Raw genomic sequence first — 19,278 nt, 5'->3', positions numbered from 1 at the left:
GTACCCGCTTCTAGAGGGCCTCGCCCTGAACAGGCTCCACTGTGAGTGGCCTGGCTGTCCTGAAAGATGTGAGGGGGAGGGAGACGGGTCGGGGGTTCACTTGACTCCCCTGTCCCCTGCACCCTTTATGTAGCCATTGGGCCTCTGACCTGGGAGCCAGGGTCGCTGCCGTTCAAGCCCACAGCCACAGTGGGGCTCCCGTCTGACTCTGCACCCATCCCCCTGTGGACAGGCATCCACCCTGGGAAAGGAAGTGCAGGCGGCAATGCCAGCAGCCACCCTGACAGGGTCTATACCTTATGGTCATGAATTAATTATTCTAAGTTAATGAATATCCTATTTTCAGAGGTTCACAGAAACAATTCTGAGACTCCATGATGGCAATGTTAGCACATTAGCACGAAGACAGACGATAATCTGAAAAAAGGAATGAATCAAAGTTTCACATTCCTGTAACTGGTTTATTTGAAGCTTACCTGTCAAACAGAGAACAAGCCATAACAATACGAATATTGATGAGTTCAGCTTCATAGGGAAAGACTCTAATAAGCTCAATCTTTATGCACTAATTTGGAACCAATTTACTAGATATATTAAGCAAATAACATGCAGAGCAGTATGTGGTTTACCGCTGTTTGTCTTAGAAGAAGGGACAGTATATAGGTGTGTTACTTTCACTTAACATTTGCATGTACTCTACACGAACACATACACATATGACATACACTTGCTTATATAATCCTACACTACTTTTGGAAACACACAACTGACACGGAGGTCACTGGTGTCTGAGGAGGGACGTGAGTGGTCTTGGGGCGGGCATGGGAGGGAGACTTCACTACACGAGATTTTACACTTCTTTGCTTAGAACCATATGCAATTATTGGGAAAGACTGAAGGCAAAAGGAGAAAGGGGTGGCAGAGGATGAGATGGTGAGATAGCATCACCGACTCAAGGGACGCGAATCTGAGTAAACTCTGGGAGAGAGTAAAGGACGGAGGAACCTGGCATGCTACAGTCCACTGGGTCACAAAGAGTTGGACACGACTTAAAGACTGAACAACAGCAGTATGCAATTACTGTGTACTGAGAAATAAATTAAGATTCAAGAGCAAATTCAAAGACAAGCAGCAACACACCACTAGTGTACACTACGTTCATCAGGATCCAGGGCGTTTGGGGAAATACTCAGGGAGTGTGGGCATGGGTGGTTTACACTGTCACATAATTTTTTAAAATCTTATGAGTGGCTCTCAAGCTCAATTTCCAAACCTCAAATATGCATTTGGAAGGAAGCGAACACAGCACAGCCAGAGCTGGGTGGCTTCTCTGAATGATGCCCATGGGGCCCTCAGGCTTAGCGTTCATCCAGGCCAAGCTTAGCAGCAAAGAGCGAGGTGACAGGCTCATCCCCAGTTTCCAGGGCCAGGTCGTACGCCGTCTGGCCTCTTGTGTTCTTCTTCTGGACACTGGCGTTGCATCTGTGAAGGAAAATGGGGGTGAGCTGACGGATTCCAGTCCATGAGCCTCAGGGCCTGACTTCTCCCTGCTGCTGAGGCTCTTGGGCCCCCGTCTCAAACTTGCCCCGAGAGGCCACCATGACCCAGCCCTCAAGGGTGGCTCTACCCTGAGCCCTTCTGACGGGCTCTGCGATCTCACGCATCCAATGCCAGTCCCGACAGAGGGTTCCCATAGCCTCCACAACCCACAACCAGGTGGATTTAAGGGGGGCAGCATTTTCATTGTGCTTTGAAAAGCCCTTAGTGCCTTGGGAGCCGTGGTGGGATGGTGGCCCCCAATCACTGGGTCAGCTGTTTGGGCACCAGGACCCCCTGAAATCCTCACCAACAGGGGGATCACCGTGGCAGTTGGAGTGTCCCCCAGAGGCCAAGGAACATACCCCAGTAAGGCAGCGATGCACTCCCTTCCTGCCCGGCCAAGCAGAGTTGCTTCATGAAGAGCTGTATTTTGGAGCCTGTTTGGGTGGGAAAAAATCCCTGGCTAAATCCTTGGTTAGCATCCTCGAGAGACTGGAGAGGGGCAGGCACAATGGGGCCTTGGTTTCACCCATGACCTACTTAACTAACCCAGGAAAATCTCTTGACTCTCCCCTTTCTGCTCCTTTCTTTGGAAGATTAGCAGGGTAAGCTTTGATATCAGAGAGAAAGTTTTATAGTGAGAAATCCCACAAGGATCTGGTTTGTAGTCAATTTATACTAATAAACAATATGTTGGTACATTTTCTGCAAGAGTTCATGGAATGTGTGGGACGTGGTCTCACCCTTGGCCTGAATCCTGGCGACTGTCCCTTGACAATAACCTTTCAGGGCTGAGGCTCCTATTCTTGTGTGGGGACAATGACCTTGGCTTCAGTGAGTGTGGCTTGTGTGATATGAAAACAAACACCACCCGTAGAGCCCAGAGGGCAGGCCTGAGAGGTCAGACAGCATATTTTGCCATGTGCCAGACTCTCTCTCCACATTGCCTGGTCAGCGTGGCCCAGGGAGGGAGCAGTGGCTGTCACAGTGGAGGAAGGGGTGGTACCTGCATTCCAGAACTCACGAAAGGCTCCTGATCAGAGGTGGCAGGAGTGATGGGAGGTAGGAGTCATGGCTGGAGACAGAAATGAGATGAGCAGCTGAAGGTCTGCATTCTCCTGGCCCCTGGTCCTTCCCTCGACACCACCACCCCGTCCCCTGCATGTGCAGATGTATCTGCAGCCATAAGCGTATCCCAGTGGAGAAAAAGTGTGGTGGCCTCTTTTCTGAAGATGATACATGGAGCCTCTGGTGAGAACCAGGTCAGCAACTCCCATGCCCAGAGGGAAGCCTTCCACTTGTCCCAGCCTGAGAGTAGCTTTACAGACTCGACAAGCCCCTCCGTCATTTGATAAGCTCCTGCTATATACACAGAGTTCCCACCCACCTAGCCCATTTCCCATTTGCAAACCTGAATGGATGATAAAGGATTGTGCACATCTGAGAAAAACTGGCAGCATCAAAGAGAAAAAAGCCGAGACACAGAAACATGAGAAATTTAAAATGACTGAAAACAACATAAGACAAAAACAGAGAATGTGAAGAAGCAGCAATCAGAACCAGAAGGCACTCTTAGAAAGTAAACTTCCAGATGCTCAAGTTGGATTTAGAAAAGGCAGAGGAACCAGAGATCAAATTGCCAACACCCGCTGGATCATAGGAAAAGCAAGAGAGTTCCAGAAAAACATTTACTTCTGCTCTATTGACTATGCCAAAGCCTTTTACGGTGTGGATCACAACAAACTGTGGAAAATTCTTAAAGAGATGGGAATACCAGACCACTTTACCTGCCTCCTGAGAAATCTGTATGTAGGTCAAGAGGCAACAGTTAGAACTGGACATGGAACAACAGCTGCTGCTGCTGCTGCTAAGACACTTCAGTTGTGTCCAACTCTGTGTGACCCCATAGACGGCAGCCCACCAGGCTCCCCCACCCCTGGGATTCTCCAGGCAAGAACACTGGAGTGGGTTGCCATTTCCTTCTTCAATGCATGAAAATGAAAAGTGAAAGTGAAGTTGCGCAGTCGTGTCCAACTCTTAGTGGACTGCAGCCCACCAGGCTCCTCTGTCCATGGGATTTTCTAGGCAAGAGTACTGCAGTGGGTTGCCATTGCCTTCTCCTGGAACAACAGACTGGTTCCAAATAGGGAAAGGAGTATCTCAGGATTGTATACTGTCACCCTGCTTATTTAACTTATATGCAGAGTATATCATGCGAAATGCTGGGTTGGATGAAGCACAAGCTGGAATCAAGATTGCTGGGAGAAATGTCAATATCCTCAGATATGCAGATGACACCACCCTTATGCAGAAAACAAAGAAGAACCAAACAGCCTCCTGATGAAAGTGAAAGAGGAGAGTAAAAATGATAAAAAGTGAAAATATTAAAACTCAACATTCAGAAAATGAAGATCATGGCATCTGGTCCCATCACTTCATGGCAAATAGATGGGAAACAATAGAAACAGTGACACTTTATTTTCTTGGGCTCCAAAATCACTGTGGACAGTGACTGCAGCCATGAAATTAAAAGATGCTCGCTCCTTGGAAGAAAAGCTATGACCCACCTAGACAGCATATTAATAAGCAGAGACATTACTTTGCCAACATAGGTTCATCTAGTCAAAGGTATGGTTTTTCCAGTAGTCATGTATGGATGTGAGAGTTGGACCATAAAGAAAGCTGAGCGCCAAGGAATTGATTCTTTTGAACTGTGGTGTTGGAGAGGACTTTGAGAGTCCCTTGGACTGCATGCAGAGCCACCCAATCAATCCTAAAGGAAATGAGTCCTGAATATCCATTAGAAGGACTGATGCTGAGGCTGAAACTCCAATACTTTGGCCACCTGATGTGAAGAACTGACTTATTAGAAAAGACCGTGATGCTGGGAAAGATTGAAGGCAGGAGAAGACAGGGATGCCAGAGGATGAGATGATTGGACGGCATCACTGACTGGATGGACATGAGTTTGAGCAAACTCGGAGAGTTGGTGATGGACTGGGAAGCCTGGCAGGCTGCAGTCCATGGGGTCACAAAGAATTGGACACAACTGAGCAACTGAACTGAACTGAATTGAGAAAGTAAAAAAGCTGACTGTTGAAATAAAGAGTAGTTAGCAAGAGAGCCAAGAAAACCTCTTTAAACAGAGAGAAAAGGGGAGATGAAAAATATGGGGAAAGAAATTTAAAAAGACAGATAGAGGTGGTCAATTCAAGAGGCCCACCATTAACTCATAAGAATTTTAGAGAGACATTAGAAAAAATAGAAGAAACTTCCCCTGAAAAGACACATGACTTTTCAGACTGAAAGGGCCACCTGGATAAGTGAACAACAGTACATCAAAAAAATACCCATGTGAAATCTCAGAACATCAGTGATAAATGCTTCCAGGAGGAACCAAGAGCTCACAAATAAGGAAGAATTGGCTGTAGCATTTGCATGGGCTATGCTGGATGCTAGAAATCATCAGAACAAGGCTTACTAAGACTTGAGGAAAAATCGTTTTGAATACAGGAATTAATATCAAGATATTAGTCAAGAGTGAAGACAAAAGAAAGTCATTCTTGACATTCAAGGACTCAAAAGTTTTTTCTACATACCCTTTCTGAAGAGGTTACCTAAGCCCACACTCCAGACTGACAAGGGTCAAAACCAAGAAATAAGAAAGAGTGAAGAGGAACTACAAGTGGATTCCAGTGAAAAGAAATGCTATGATGACCACTGTGCAGCAGGGCCAGAGAGCTGGCGGGCAAAACCTGACTAATAAGTATGTATACTCTAAGAAGAGAGCCTCTAAGAGGAAAAGCACTGAACAAGTAAGGAACCAGGTAAGATTACAGATGTGGTGCATGTGTGTTCTCTTTCAAATCAGAATAAAACAAAGGCAATCAGAAAGTCCAGGGGAATGAATCAAAGATACACAAAACAGGAACAACTTAGTCATGGATTGTGGAAAAAACAAAAGCGAAATGTGGCCTGATTTTGAATAATTTATGGTGTGTAAGAAGAATCCATTTGACATTTCTGGTGAGAAAATTTTATTTCACTGGTGTAAGTGTTGTTTTCTTGAACCAACAAACAATAAAATTAATCAGAATATAGCAATGAATGATACTTATGTAGCTATTATAACGCAATTACTCTTCATACTTTTCAACCATTGGAATCAACCTATGGATGAAGAATGGACATCTTAGTTATGTTAACACAAGTAAACATAACTGTGATTCGTGCTGTAAAAACTAATCATTGACTAACAGAAGTTGTGGGATGGAAGGGGAAGGAAAGACAGAGGTGAAGATATAGAGCACTAATACATGGCAGAAAGTGAAGAGGAACTAAAAAGCCTCTTGATGAAAGTGAAAGAGGAGAGTGAAAAAGTTGGCTTAAAGCTCAACATTCAGAAAACGAAGATCATGGCATCTGGTCCCATTACTTCAAGGGAAATAGATGGAGAAACACCATCAGACTATTTTTTTGGGCTCCAGAATCACTGCAGATGGTGATTGCAGCCATGAAATTAAAAGATGCTTACTCCTTGGAAGGAGAGTTATGACCAACCTAAATAGCATATTCAAAAGCAGAGACATTACTTTGCCAACAAAGGTCCATCTAGTCAAGGCTATGGTTTTTCCAGTGGTCATGTATGGATGTGAGAGTTGGACTGTGAAAAAAGCTGAGCACCAAAGAATTGATGCTTTTGAACCAGTCCATTCTAAAGGAGATCAGTCCTGGTTGTTCTTTGGAAGGAATGATGCTAAAGCTGAAACTCTAGTACTTTGGCCACCTCATGCGAAGAGGTGACTCATTGGAAAAGACTCTGATGCTGGGAGGGATTGGGGTCAGGAGGAGAAGGGGACAACAGAGGATGAGATGGCTGGATGGCATCACTGACTCGATGGACCTGAGTCTGAGTGAACTCCAGGAGTTGGTGATGGACAGGGAGGCCTGGCGTGCTGCAATTCATGGGTTCGCAAAGAGTTGGACACGAGTGAGCGACTGAACTGAACTGAAGATACTTGTACATGCTTCTCAGTACACACGGGTCAGTCAAGCGATATCACTGAAAGATGACAATCAATGTAGAGGAGTTCAGGACTATCATTGTTATTTTCACAGTAATTAGTAAAGAACCAAAAACAGTAACAGAATGATCAAAACGTGATGGTGGGGTCAGCAAGTGTAATCACCATTTATCACAGCAGGAATCAACAGATGCTATCTGAGCGTGCTAGATCAGGAATGACCCATTTAAGTGTACTGTTTAGTGACAGAGATATAGCTGACTCCCAGGAGAACTTTAAAATATTTACACTAGTTGTCCTTGAAGACAGAACTGCGGATGAAGAGGTGAAGGTAGCGGAGGCCTGCCAAGCTCTTTCACAGGATGTGGTTTTCTTCAGTAATGTCCACATCTTATTCTGATACAATTGAAAAGTTACTTGGTGTGTATTGTTTTCAGCCATCATACACAGTTTAAGAAATCCTTCTGCCAGCCCAGTCATAAATAAGACAATGTCACTAGGATGGGTCCAGAAATGATGAAACTGGTAAACAAACCTCCCATGCCGCTCTGTACTTGAAGCAAGCCTGTCCCAGACTAACTCTGGGAGCCTCTGCTCTGGTCCTGGGGGATGGTGGGGGACCTCTCCTGACCACACCACGCTCAACTCTCTTACCTGGCTTTATTTTCCTTGCAGCACTTAGCATTCTCTGCAATGACTCATTCATCTGCTTGTTTATTGTCTGTCTCCTCCACTACACTCTGAGGTCTATGAGGGAGGGGTCTGTCTCCATCACTGCTGTATGTCCACTGTCTAGAATGCTGACCAGCACACAGTAGGTGCTCAGAACCCACTAGTGAAATGAATACACCAATGAAGAGAATGAACAGACAGACAAACTTGGGGAAGGACTGTTGCCTCCTGGACCCACATGACTTGCAAGAATTGCAGGTAAACATGTCTATGAACCTCTGCCTCCAACGGTGGGTACGGGGAAGCCCCTGCCTGATTCTGGCTCCAGAGTTGGAACTGTCCAGGTGATAAGACTTTCCATTTTCCAGAAAGTGAGAAACTTAGCACTTTCAACTGGTTTTTGCTGCAGCAGAACTCTCAGCACCAAGCCACCCCAGTGGATTCAGGTCTCATCTAATTTTAGATCTTAGCATTCATGTATGTTCCATTCCGCCAGCTTACCTGGCCAAGGACCCTGGTCCCAGGGAAATCGGTGGTGTGATTGGCTAGTTCCTCCTCATCTTTCTCCAGAGGCAGGAAGTGAGAATGGCTGTGTGCCTTACACCTGAATTCCCATGGCTTTCCAAAGATCTGCCTTTGGTTTGCGGCATACAGTAGCTCCTGGCAACTAAGATTTGGGGATCAGCCTTCATATTGCTGGTGGTGGTGGTGGTGATATTATTATTCGTTTGAGCAGATCAACATCACTGACCTGTGAGGCATGGGGAAAATCCCATGTCGAACAGCACTGCGAGGCCATCTCCTCACTGAGGGCCACGCTGGGCCGTCTCTAACATCTCGGTGTTTGTAAGAATGGGGTTTGATCCCTGCTACTCAGATGGTGGCACCTGGACCATGGGCCTCTCCTGAGAGCTTGTTAGAGATGCAGGATCTCATCCCCGGCCACACCCAGATCCACTGAATGTGCATTTTAACAAGGCCCTTGGGTGATTCATACACGTTACAGTATAAGAAGCACTTCTGAAGTTCATCCTCTTAGAGCTTGGGGCATTAAAAATATACACATGCCCTTTGCTTAATGTGAAAATGTGGAGCTGGGAGGGCTTGGCGACATCTCTTAACAGCAACAGAAGAATTCAGAACTTAAACCCAGTCCTTGGCCCCTCTCATCCCCATCTTATACACTGTCCATCATTGAGCAGTTGACACTTTCCATTCAAATGCTGACAACCCCCCTTTTCATTACCACAGCATCGTGACTGCTACCACTAGACGCCAATCATTAGGCTCCTTTCGGGCACCTCAAAAGACTCATTTCATCCTCCACTAACTCTATGACGTGAGCACAATCACCCCCATTTGACAGATGAGGAGAATACGCTCACTTTCTCCACATTTTGCTGTCTCCTGCCTCCAAAGTGTTCTGTCACCACAGAAGGCTCCCTCTTCCCCTTCCCCACACCGTTAGCAAAATCCCCAGGGGTCACCTTCAAAGTGTGTTTCTCATGAGGTCTTTTAGGTCACATTTCCTGGGCTCTAAGACACTTGAATTCTTTGTCTACTCTGCACACATGTGGGTGCCTCCTGGTGCCCTTAAAGGTGCCAGGGCCACCAGGTCACGTGTGACACAGTGCTTGTTCCTCTCTCGGGGAGCTGAGACCACCCAGTTACACATTCAGGGTGAGGGGTGTACAGCATGCTGGGGGCCTGACCACGGAGGTCTCGGTCACACCGGCCTCCTCCTTGTCCTTCATCCTTCCCGCCTCCCTGGTGGTAGAAGGCTTACCCGTCACTTCACACCCTTGAGTTCTGGGGGCTTCATCACGCATTTCCCATTTGAACCTATTTAGTCACAGGGTCAGAGCATCTCCCAAGTAGACTCCTGACCTCCTGCCTTCAGAGCTCTCCCCAGACTGAGAGCAGAGGGTGTTCAGTTTACTGAATGAAGGTGGTGTGGGGGTGAGGGGGGCTGGGTTGCTGATGGCTACATCTTCCAGGTTAGTAATTGATATTTCCTGCATAAGCACAGTTCATTTGGGAAAATGATAAATCTTCATTGTATACTCTGCTCCTCAGACTGACTCCAACACAGCGAGGGCATGAGATGGAACACACCCTCCTGTCAGAACATCAAGCTGTGAGTTTGTTCCTCTGAGTAGCAAGTCGTCGTCTTATCAGACCTTCCAGAACATGGTTTTGCACAGCAAGTACACCACGGTACTCTGTGCATTTGTATCATAAAGGCACGTTTCTACCAATGCACAGCAATGCAAACTGTTTACCCCGATCTCAGTATCTGGGTGAATCAAGGCACACTCTCTGTGAGTAAATCCTGAATCATCTAACAACACATCTCCACGGTGAACCTCTGAGTACACTGATTGCTGCCTCTGCCTCACCTGCCTCCTGGGGCAGAGCTCAGAGGCACGAAGTCTGAAACTGTTCACAGTTTGAAACTGTGAAGAACCCCAGCTGCCGCCCAAAGCAAACCACGTCTCCATGTCCCTCTCCTCGCCAGGCCCTCCATCTGTGCTTCTGAAGTTTGCTGGTAAGAGGTATCAGCTTTGGTGGAGGATGTGTATTACTCCTTGGCCATCCACTTTCTCTCCAGGAAATGGTGAAGGACAGGGAAGCCTGGTGTGCTGCAGTCCATGGGGTCGCAAAAAGTCGGACACGACTGAGCGACTGAACAACAAGATCCCCTTTTTGCTGAGTATGAGTTTATTCTGGTAAGAAAGACACAAACTGGGGAGCCAGAAACCCTAGGGAGGGGCTTTCTACTGCCTGCCAGGGTGCTTAACAGAGGTTACTTCTGTAGAGACCACCTGGGTGACCTCTCTCCATCAGCTCCACCAGCTCGGGGTGGGAAAGAGCGTGTGAGTCCTTGTTTGCAAAGGGCCTCTTCTATAAGAAAGTCAGATCTCCGAGGGGCTTGTGCCTAAGATCTCAGCGGAGCCTTGAGCTCATGTCCTGGATCCAGCTGAGAGACAGAGGGCAGGAGGACTCAGGCCCAAACATTTCGAACTAGCAAATACTAACCAGTCTTAGCAGAATTGGCTCTCGGTGGAAAAATCTGCTTTGTGAACCCCCATCGTACATGACCCATAAACTGTTAACAGTAACCAAGATAATGCAGTGGGAAGTGTAAAAGGGCTGTTACACTCAGCCAGACCATACAGCCACGAGCTAGACTTAGTAGAAATGCAAGGAGATCACCCATGGGTAAGATGTCAGTTTACAGAATGACAATAAAGCAAGAATGGGAACTGAAGACACCAAAGAGAAACAGCTCATCTGTTCCATGTCCAGAGTAGTCTTATCCTCTTAGCTGGACTCTTCATAAAGCCAGGACTCATCACACTTAAGTGTCGATTCAAAACGTGCTTGAGAGATTTTTGTAAATCTCTCAAAACACAAACATTATTCTTAGATGCAATTTAAAAGTCCTTGTCTTGGACTACAATGGTGGTACAGTGGATAAGAATCTGCCTGCCAAAGTAGGGGACACAGGCTGGAGAAGATCCCACATGCCGCGGGGCAACTAAGCCGTGTGCCACAACTACTGAGCTTCCGTGCCTAGAGCCTGTGCTCCCCAACAAGAGAGGCCTCCACGTGAGGAGCCCACGCACCGCAACGAAGAGTAACTCCCACTCGCCACAACTACAGAAAGCCTGCACAGCAACAAAGGCTCACTGCAACCCCCCAAAAAAGTCCTTGTCGGAATTATACAAATATAAAGTACACCTTAACACAAAACAAGGTGGCATTATTTCTATTAATAATGGTAATGTAAGTGTAGGTAAATGACGAAACTTACAAGGTATGATGCATGAGAGCAGTAAGAAAACCTGAGAAAGTAAATTCCAGGCATCTAATGCATTCACCCACATCCCAAACATTCTGCTATAAAGTGAAACTAAAAAGGGGTCCTGTCTACTGACATGGGGTCCTACTGGGCAGAAACCTTTGAAAACATACATAGAAAAATTGAGGAATTTTGAATAAAAATGCTAGAGGACATTTTGAAACAGAGGAAGACAGAAGGGAAGCTATTGAATTTTCATCCCCTGTGCTCCTTGCCATCCTCAGAGGCACAGTTCATAGAGGGACCCCACCTGGTCTCAGCAATAGTGAGGGAGGTGGAGCGGCTGACCTGCGATCAGGGCAGTGGGATATGAGCTGTTAACAGCGAGGCCCTGGACTCAAAACACCATCCACCCCAGTTTCCAAAGTGATTCACAAGTGAACAATAGAGTCACCAGGCCGGGCGGCTCCAGAGGCAGGTAAGTAACCATTCCATGTCTCTGAGTGTCTCTCTGTATGCTTCTTGGCTGGGGACACCAAGGCACCAGGAGATGAGGTGGTCAACTCAGCTTCCTCCCAGTGCTGTTAGTATCTGGAGATGCCAGGACAAGGTTTTCTTTCTGCAGTTATTTCACGGGTACATTTTCACGGGGAACACTCTTACCATTTCAGATCATGACGAAAATAGGGCTTAGCACCCAAAGACTAAGGATTTGTGGCCTCACAGATATAAATAAATTCATGAGCTAACAAACTGGACCATCATGTATAAAAGCCACTGAAAGATGATCCAATGATCTGTTTAAAAACCTTTGTTTTACCCAGATTGGGAAAACAGACAACAGTCAAGTCTCTCATTCAGGCCAGAATGGGTTGAAATGGTCCTTAAGTGATTCAGGTTGAATGGGGTGGGCATGTAGACTGACAGTGGAGCCCCGCCAGGCCCTGGCTGGCTGCGACCTCACCCAGCCCTCTCCCCTCCTCGCGTCTCACTTACGGGCCCCACTGTTGGTCCACGTCCGCTCCTCTCTGCACGAGAACCGGGATGGCTTCGTGGTGTTGGTTCATGGCCGCCAGGCTCAGGACAGGCCGGTCTTGGTTGTCACTGCAGTTGGGGTCGGCTCCCTGCCGCGTGGGGAAAGGGACAAACTCGCACAGGAGCCTGCGTTCCGTGGCACCCCCTCGCCCTCCTAGTAGCAAGTCCCTGGCGGAAGTAAGCTGCTTAACTCAGGAGAGAGGAGAAGCAGGCAGCCCAGGACCAGCTCTGAAGACAGAGCTGTCAGGTCACATGGGTGATGGACTCGAGTTCCTGTCCCCGCCGCCTCCCACCCAGCAGGAGGCCCCCAGAGGGACCACTCTGCTTCTTCAGGAGACAGGAAGCTCGCACAGGGTCACAGACCATGGGTTCTCTTCCCAGGCCTGCAAGTTATTTGGGTTCCTGTGCACTTTTACGGAGAAGGCAATGGCACCCCACTCCAGTACTCTTGCCTGCAAAACCCCATGGACGGAGGAGCCTGGTAGGCTGCAGTCTATGGGGTCGCTAAGAGTTGGACACGACTGAGCGACTTCACTTTCATTTTTCACTTTCATGCATTGGAGAGAGAAATGGCAACCCACTCCAGTGTTCTTGCCTGGAAAATCCCAGTGACAGGGGAGCCTGGTGGGCTTCAGTCTATGGGGTTGCACAGAGTCGGACACGACTGAAGTGACTTAGCATGTCCGCATGTGCACTTTTCGGCCTTTTTTTTTTTTCTTTTCCTATAAAAACCAGCAACAGGTAACAGTGTGAAGTGTTTTTGTTTGTTTTTAAATGCGGATCATTTTTTTTAATACTTTATTGAATTCATTACAATATTGCTTCTGTTTTACATTTTGGATTTTGGGTCACAGGCACGCGGGATCTTAGCTCCCCCACCAGGGATGGAACCTGCACCCCCTGCACTGGAACGCAAAGTCTTAACCACTGGACCACCCGGGAAGTCCCTATTGTGCAGGTTTTGACTAGCCGCTGGGCCCGCTGCCTGGACAGTTTCTGATTAGTCGGCCCGAGATGGGGCGGAAGGCCGGCTGTCCTCACCTCATCCAGCAGCTGCTCCATCACAGATGCTCTTCCCTCCCCTGCGGGTCCGACCTCCTTCAGCAGAAGCCTGTCTTCAGGCTGCAGGAGCACAGAAGCTGGTCATTTGTGCGGCCGCGGAGTATTTTTACTGGCAAGTCCCACTGGCCCTGCTCAACCCTCAGGTCAAATGTCTGCTCTTTGGGTTACATTCTGGGCCCCAAAGACAGGTAAGCGTGAGCATGTGTGTGTGTGTGTGCGCGTGTTTTTGATACGTATGTGTAGGGGTGTGTATGTGTGTGCGTGCATATGCAGGCGTGTGTGAGTGGTGTGTAGGAGGCGTGCATGTGTGGTATGTATGATCCCCAACAGCCAGTAGCAGAAGTAAACACATCTAAAGTAAGCCTGGCTGGTCTCTGATGTCTTGCCTGGGGGAAGGACTCCACACAGACACTCATTGTGCTACTAAGGACAGGGAGGCAATGAGAAACCTCACAAAAACCCCCAGAAACCCCACACTAGTTGTATTATCAGTGGTCCTAGGAAAAGCAACCAGGTGAACCCTGAAGTTGACTCTGCATGGTTTATGTAGTGTATGTTGCTCAGTTGGGTCTGACTCTTTGCTACTCCATGGACTGTGGCGCGCCAGGCTCCTCTGTCCGTGGGATTCCCCAGGTAAGAATACTGGAGTGGGTTGCCATTTCCTTCTCCAGGGGAACTCCCAGGGATCGAACCCAGGTCTCCTACATTGCAGGCAGATTCTTTACCATGGGAGCTTAGGCTTTATAAGGTGTTTGAAATCAGCCTGAATGTGAGCACCCGCCTGCGGAGAACCCTGGGTGCTGGAGTGTGAGCCAGAGAGGTCTGGGGCTTGAAGTGACTGAGGATGGAGGAAGAACCGACACTGTCCATATCCACCTACATCTTAGGTGGGAACCCTGGCTCTGGGCTTGTGGCTAAGCACCTCTGTTCCCCTTGCCACAGCCAGAGACGTCCAGCCAAAGGGCAGGATGGTGGGTGACCAAGGGCACCCATGTCTCTTTCTCTCTCCACAGCTCCCCTTAAAACTATTCAGGTCTCATATTTGTGAAAAACTATACTCGAACAGCTGTGGGAAACCTGGAAAAGGTACTGTCCGTGGATCAGAAATGGTGAGGAATTCCAGAGGGAGAAAATAGATGGAATCAGACGCATCAGGAATCGAAGCCAAGAAGAAAAGCAAGTGTGGACCCCAGTTGTGTAAGTGGGTTCTCCCCAGGGAGCCCAGAGGGAGGGCGGGCATCGGGTGTGGCTGAATCCACAGTCCATTATTAAAGGGCTTCAGTGTGAATGCAGGGATGGCTAGCGCCCCCCTCTCTCCAGAGCAGAAGGGTATCGTAGGGTGGAGGTTTCTGCTGCTGCTTAAACCCGATGCTGTTTTCTAGATGGTTCCTGATTTGCCTAACAGAGGCTTCTACTGGGAACATGGGGTCCAAGAAAGTGAAGGGCAGAGCCCAGGCCTCTATGATGGACACAGGAAGGGGTTAGAGGGCCAGGAAGGAATGGAAAACACCACAGCACTCACACCACCACACTGCCCACCAGGGGAGAAGCCTTCCCACGCCAGCCACTTCAGGAACCCTCTGCCGACAGGGACCTCGGGCCCACACCTAGCCAGGCACCCAGGCCGGGCTCCTGTGCTGATCAAACCAGCCCTTCATTTGTCAACATGACCTGACAACCAAGGGTCAGCATGTGTTTAAGACAAACCAAAAAAAGAGAGAGAGAGAGAAAGATAAGCAGATGGAATTGACTCTAGAGGAAAAGGAGAGGTGGTTCAAGAAACTGGAGAGAACTGTAAATAATTTCAGTGAATAATCCTGAGCGGTTTCATAGCGTTTTACCCCCATAAGGTGGAAACATAGTGTAAAAAAAAAAAGCAAACAGAAAATGAAAATGTATTCTTCCATTAAAAAAAATCTCAAAATGGGGTGGGAGGTGGTAGGGAGGTGACGTGTATACCTATGGCTGATTCATGGTGATGTATGGCAGAAACCACCACAACGCTGGAAAGCAACTATCCTCCAATTAAAAATGAATAAATCTGTAAAAACCTCAAAACGAAACACTAGACGCACAGGCTGAAGCATCAAGAGCACACGTACCGAAAGCTGCTGCTTCTTCTCTTGAAAGGGTTTGGTCTTGAAGTTCTTGGTCCTGGTGACTTTCTCCTCAGTGTCAGGAGCGCCCTGGCTGTAGTTGCTCACTGGAATGACAGGAGTCCAGGACGGAGCGACGCCCCTGCCACTCCCTTGTGTAAGAGCCACTCTCCCTCCCCATGTGCCCCCTTGGAAGTCAGGAGGAGGAAAAGGCTTTTACAGAAATTTCTATTTGATGAACCTGGCAGAAAGGACTCTTGGGGCTGGCCCTCTCAGTCCAGAACAAGAGGATGGATGAGAAGGAGGGGAAAAAAAGCTACAGTTTTCAGACCCCAAACTGTACCCCCTACCCCAATCTATCTGCAGAGGTCTCACACTTGACTTCCGGGAGGCCAGACGAGGTAACACGGCCTGAAGGTGAAAGTGCTGGCCAGCAAAAGGTTAGCACTTCTCTGCTGTCCTTGCAGAGTCACTGTGTTGTTCTTGGTCCACCGTCCTTTTTTATTTTTATTAAAAATATATTTTTTTGATGGGCACCATTTTTAAAGTCTTTGTTGAATTTGTTAAAACACTGTGGCCTCTGTTCTGTGCTTTGGTTTTCTGGCTTCGAGGCACATAGGATCGAACCTGTACCGCCTGCAACGGAAGAAGTCGTATCCACCAGGACCACCAGGGAAGTCTCTGCTTTTTTAATTATTATTTTTCTTCCAGTTTTGTTGAGATGTAACTGACCTAGAGCACTGCCTAACTTTCAGGTGTGCAGCATGAAGACTTATGTCATGAAATAGTGATCACAAGAAGCTTGGTGAATAGTGTCATCTGGTACAGAAACAAAACTAAAGCGGTAGGAAAAATACAGTTCCTCGTGATGAGAACTCATAGGATTTGTTCTCTTAACAATGTCCATATTTAATGGGTCAACGTTTTAAGGTTCCCAGAAAGGGGACAACTCACCTAAGCTGGAACCGCTGCCGAATAGCCCGTTCCCACCCTCAGTGATGCTGCTCAGGAAGTGGTCGCTGAAATTCATCGCCTTGTTCAGATAAAAGTTCTGGCCAATGAAAAAATTCAGGCGCAGTGAATGGCGCCGCGTCCCATCGGAAAGAACGGTCTCCCTGCTCACCGGCCCCTCTCTCTGTTAATGATGGACGGTCAAGCCTGAAGCCTGGCCATGCTGGACATCTCCCTGACCTCACCGTGATGCTTTGTCCATTCTGCCTCTTAAACGACGCCTTGGTCTGGCCCCTGCTCTCTCACCAGGAACATGGCAACAGCCTCCAAATGGGTTCCTGCCAGCCCACCTTTCCGCAGCTGCCCCAGCCCCTCTATACAACGTGTATGTAACTGCACCCTCCCAAGTCTTGGAATTAGGTGGGCCTGACGGGCAGGCTCAGGCTGCAGAGCTTGAATCCTGGTGCTGTCACTTACTACCTTAGGAACCTTGAGCCTCAATGTCCTCATCTATCAAGTGGAAATATTATGACCAGAAGGTAAAATGAGGTTACATGGATGTCTATAAAATGAGGATGGGCGGGACAAAGGCCAGATCTGGAATTCCAATCCATCTAGACCACGTGCACAGTGTGGCATCCTGCCCACGCCACCATGGGGCCACCCACTACTTCCTGAGCACAGAACACACAGGCTAAGAAGAAACATAGTGTGAACCTGGGGACACTTCTCCCACTTCTACATGATGGACAACACATTGTAGATACGCATGGTGGCTTCCCAGTTCCCCTAAACCAGTCAGCTACCATCCCAGCTGCTATGCTGGCTGCTAACAACTCATGGCTGACCTCTGTCCCCAGCTGCCCTCAGTTCTTTTACCAGAAGAGAACCCACAGCCTCTCAACTTCTGCCCACATCTACTGGCAGTGGAGAATGAAGCCAGCAGCTCCCTGACTTGAATTCTTTGCTAGGATTCTTGTATCGGCTCCTTAACTGCGAGGTGTTTTCTTACATGAGCACATGTCTTGGTCCCTTCATATTGCCAAGACAAAAATACCACATGGCTTAAACAAATTATTTATTTCCGACAGTCTCATAGGCTGTAAAGTGCAGGATCAAGGCCCTGGCAGATATGGTGTCTTGTGAGAACCTGTTTCAGGTTCGGCTGTCTCACGGACGGCAAATTTTTCTGTGGTGGAAGGACTGAGGGAACTTTTCGGGGTCTTTATTTTAAGGGCACTAATCCCATTCATAAGGTTCTGTCCTCATGACCGAATCAGCTTCCAAAAGCCCCACTTCCAAATATTGTCACACTGGAGCTGAGGTTTCAACATATGAATACTGGAGGGACACACACTTTCAGTCTATAGCAACGTAACATCAAGAACACCACAAATAATATTTCAGGGTTGCTAAAATTAATTCCAAAGAAATTACACCTTCATTTATTTGTTTACTTTTTAAAGTATTTATTGCCTGGCATCTTCCTGGAAATTGTAAGCTCTTGAGAAGACAGATGCTCTGTCTTGTTTATTGTCAAAGCCTTAGTGCCTAGAATAATGCCAGGCACATGCTGTGCTGTGGTTAGTTGCTCAGTCATGTCTGACTCTTTGTGACCTCATGGACTGTAGCCCTCCAGGCTCCTCTGTCCATGGGGATTCTGCAGGCAAGAATCCTGGAGTGCGTTGCCACTTCCTTCTCCAGGGGATCTGACCCAGCCAGGGATCAAACGCTGGTCTCCTGCACTGCAGGCGGATTCTTTACCTCTGAGCCACCAGGGAAGCCCGATTATAAGAATATGCATCATGATTTCCACTATCTTCAATGGTATCCATGCTTAAAATACATTTAAATATTTCAGTCTCACAAATATTTGAAAAGATACAAGATGGGTGGTTTCCTCTGAGGCCGTGGTCATCCCTGTTGTTCCTGGGAAGGGCTGGCTCTAGACAGCTGAGCCCTGACTTCTGAGTGGCTGGCCTGTGCCCAGTCTCCACCTGGACAGCCAGCGGCCTATGGGGAGGGGAGGGCTCCCTGTGTAGAGGGTGCCCCCTGCTGTTCAGTGGCGCTGAGGCCACGTGGAGAGCAGAGGGGAGGCTTCCAGGGGAGGAGGGTCTCAGGTCAAAGGCCAGTGGCGCTGAGGCCACGTGGAGAGCAGAGGGGAGGCTTCCAGGGGAGGAGGGTCTCAGGTCAAAGGCCAGTGCCCTCTGGACCTCACTGGAAAGGACCTTCAAGTTGATCAGTTCAAACCCATGTATTTCAGATAGAGAAACTGAGGCCCAAAGAGGTTAAATGTCTTGTCCGTGCTAACAGTTAGTTAAAGCTGGCTTTCCTGACCCCTGCCTCGCATCAAGGAGACACTAAACTCACAACTCGAGTGTCTCCCACCATTTTAAAAAAAGAACAGTTCATCACAAATTTACTTTCAGCTTTCTATAATGTGAACTATTCACATTTTCAAGACATGATTTTAAATAATCAAGTGATTTTAAAAGTCATTTATTATACTTGGACCCCAGAAGCTCCCCAGGAAGGGATTTCCTTAAGAACCAACAGAAGAGGGGCCTGCCTCTCACTAGCCCAGCCGTTTCGTTCATTACTTTTCTCCAGAGGCCTCATGTTTCGAAAGTTTTTAAAATCTACCAAACAAAGCACTTATTTAGAGGAAACATGTTCACTTTTAGACGCACAGACTATAGTTCTAACTGATATCACTGAATGAAATTGGATGTGTGGAACCCTCTACCCCATGACAGCGACAGTGTGGGCTTTCCGGAAATATTAGCTGTTAGGAGTGTATCTTGACAGCCAAAGCCAAGGGGGAAAGGGAGTTTGTGTTAGTCTCTGGTGCCCTGCGGAAGGTTAGTATCTCTTCTATCTGGTGTTTTGAAATACTAAAAAGAATGTTAAGAGTTCAAAGGAACCTGCTATCTTTGACTGCCGTATGGACACATGCATCTGAGGATGTCTGAAGGCCCAGAAGCCCCAGGCTGGGGCTGACTCTGTGAGTCACTGGCTCTCCCGCCCTGGGGGACCACTTTGTTCTCACATGGGACTGGGATGGGCCGTGATCTAGTCTGTCGATGCATCTACC

At 47.9% G+C, this 19,278-nt stretch overlaps 1 protein-coding gene across 1 annotated transcript in view; it reads right to left on the bottom strand.

Moving 5' to 3' along the window:
- Positions 1–445: 445 nt before the first annotated feature.
- Positions 446–19,278, bottom strand: part of DZANK1 (double zinc ribbon and ankyrin repeat domains 1) — a 55,226-nt gene continuing 36,393 nt past the window's right edge. The window contains exons 15-20 of the mRNA XM_040247991.1: positions 16,188–16,284; positions 15,240–15,340; positions 13,117–13,197; positions 12,037–12,164; positions 1,902–1,976; positions 446–1,482 (exon numbers count right to left, since the gene is read on the bottom strand). Of these exons, the coding sequence (XP_040103925.1) occupies positions 1,359–1,482; positions 1,902–1,976; positions 12,037–12,164; positions 13,117–13,197; positions 15,240–15,340; positions 16,188–16,284 (606 nt within the window). The 3' untranslated portion in view covers positions 446–1,358. The remainder of the gene's footprint in view (positions 1,483–1,901; positions 1,977–12,036; positions 12,165–13,116; positions 13,198–15,239; positions 15,341–16,187; positions 16,285–19,278) is intronic.

Source organism: Oryx dammah, unplaced genomic scaffold, assembly GCF_014754425.2.
Source record: "Oryx dammah isolate SB20612 unplaced genomic scaffold, SCBI_Odam_1.1 HiC_scaffold_10, whole genome shotgun sequence".
NCBI classification, from domain to species: Eukaryota; Metazoa; Chordata; class Mammalia; order Artiodactyla; family Bovidae; genus Oryx; species Oryx dammah.
Note: the sequence above shows the minus strand (reverse complement) of the source record. Positions and strands in the feature narration are given on the sequence as shown.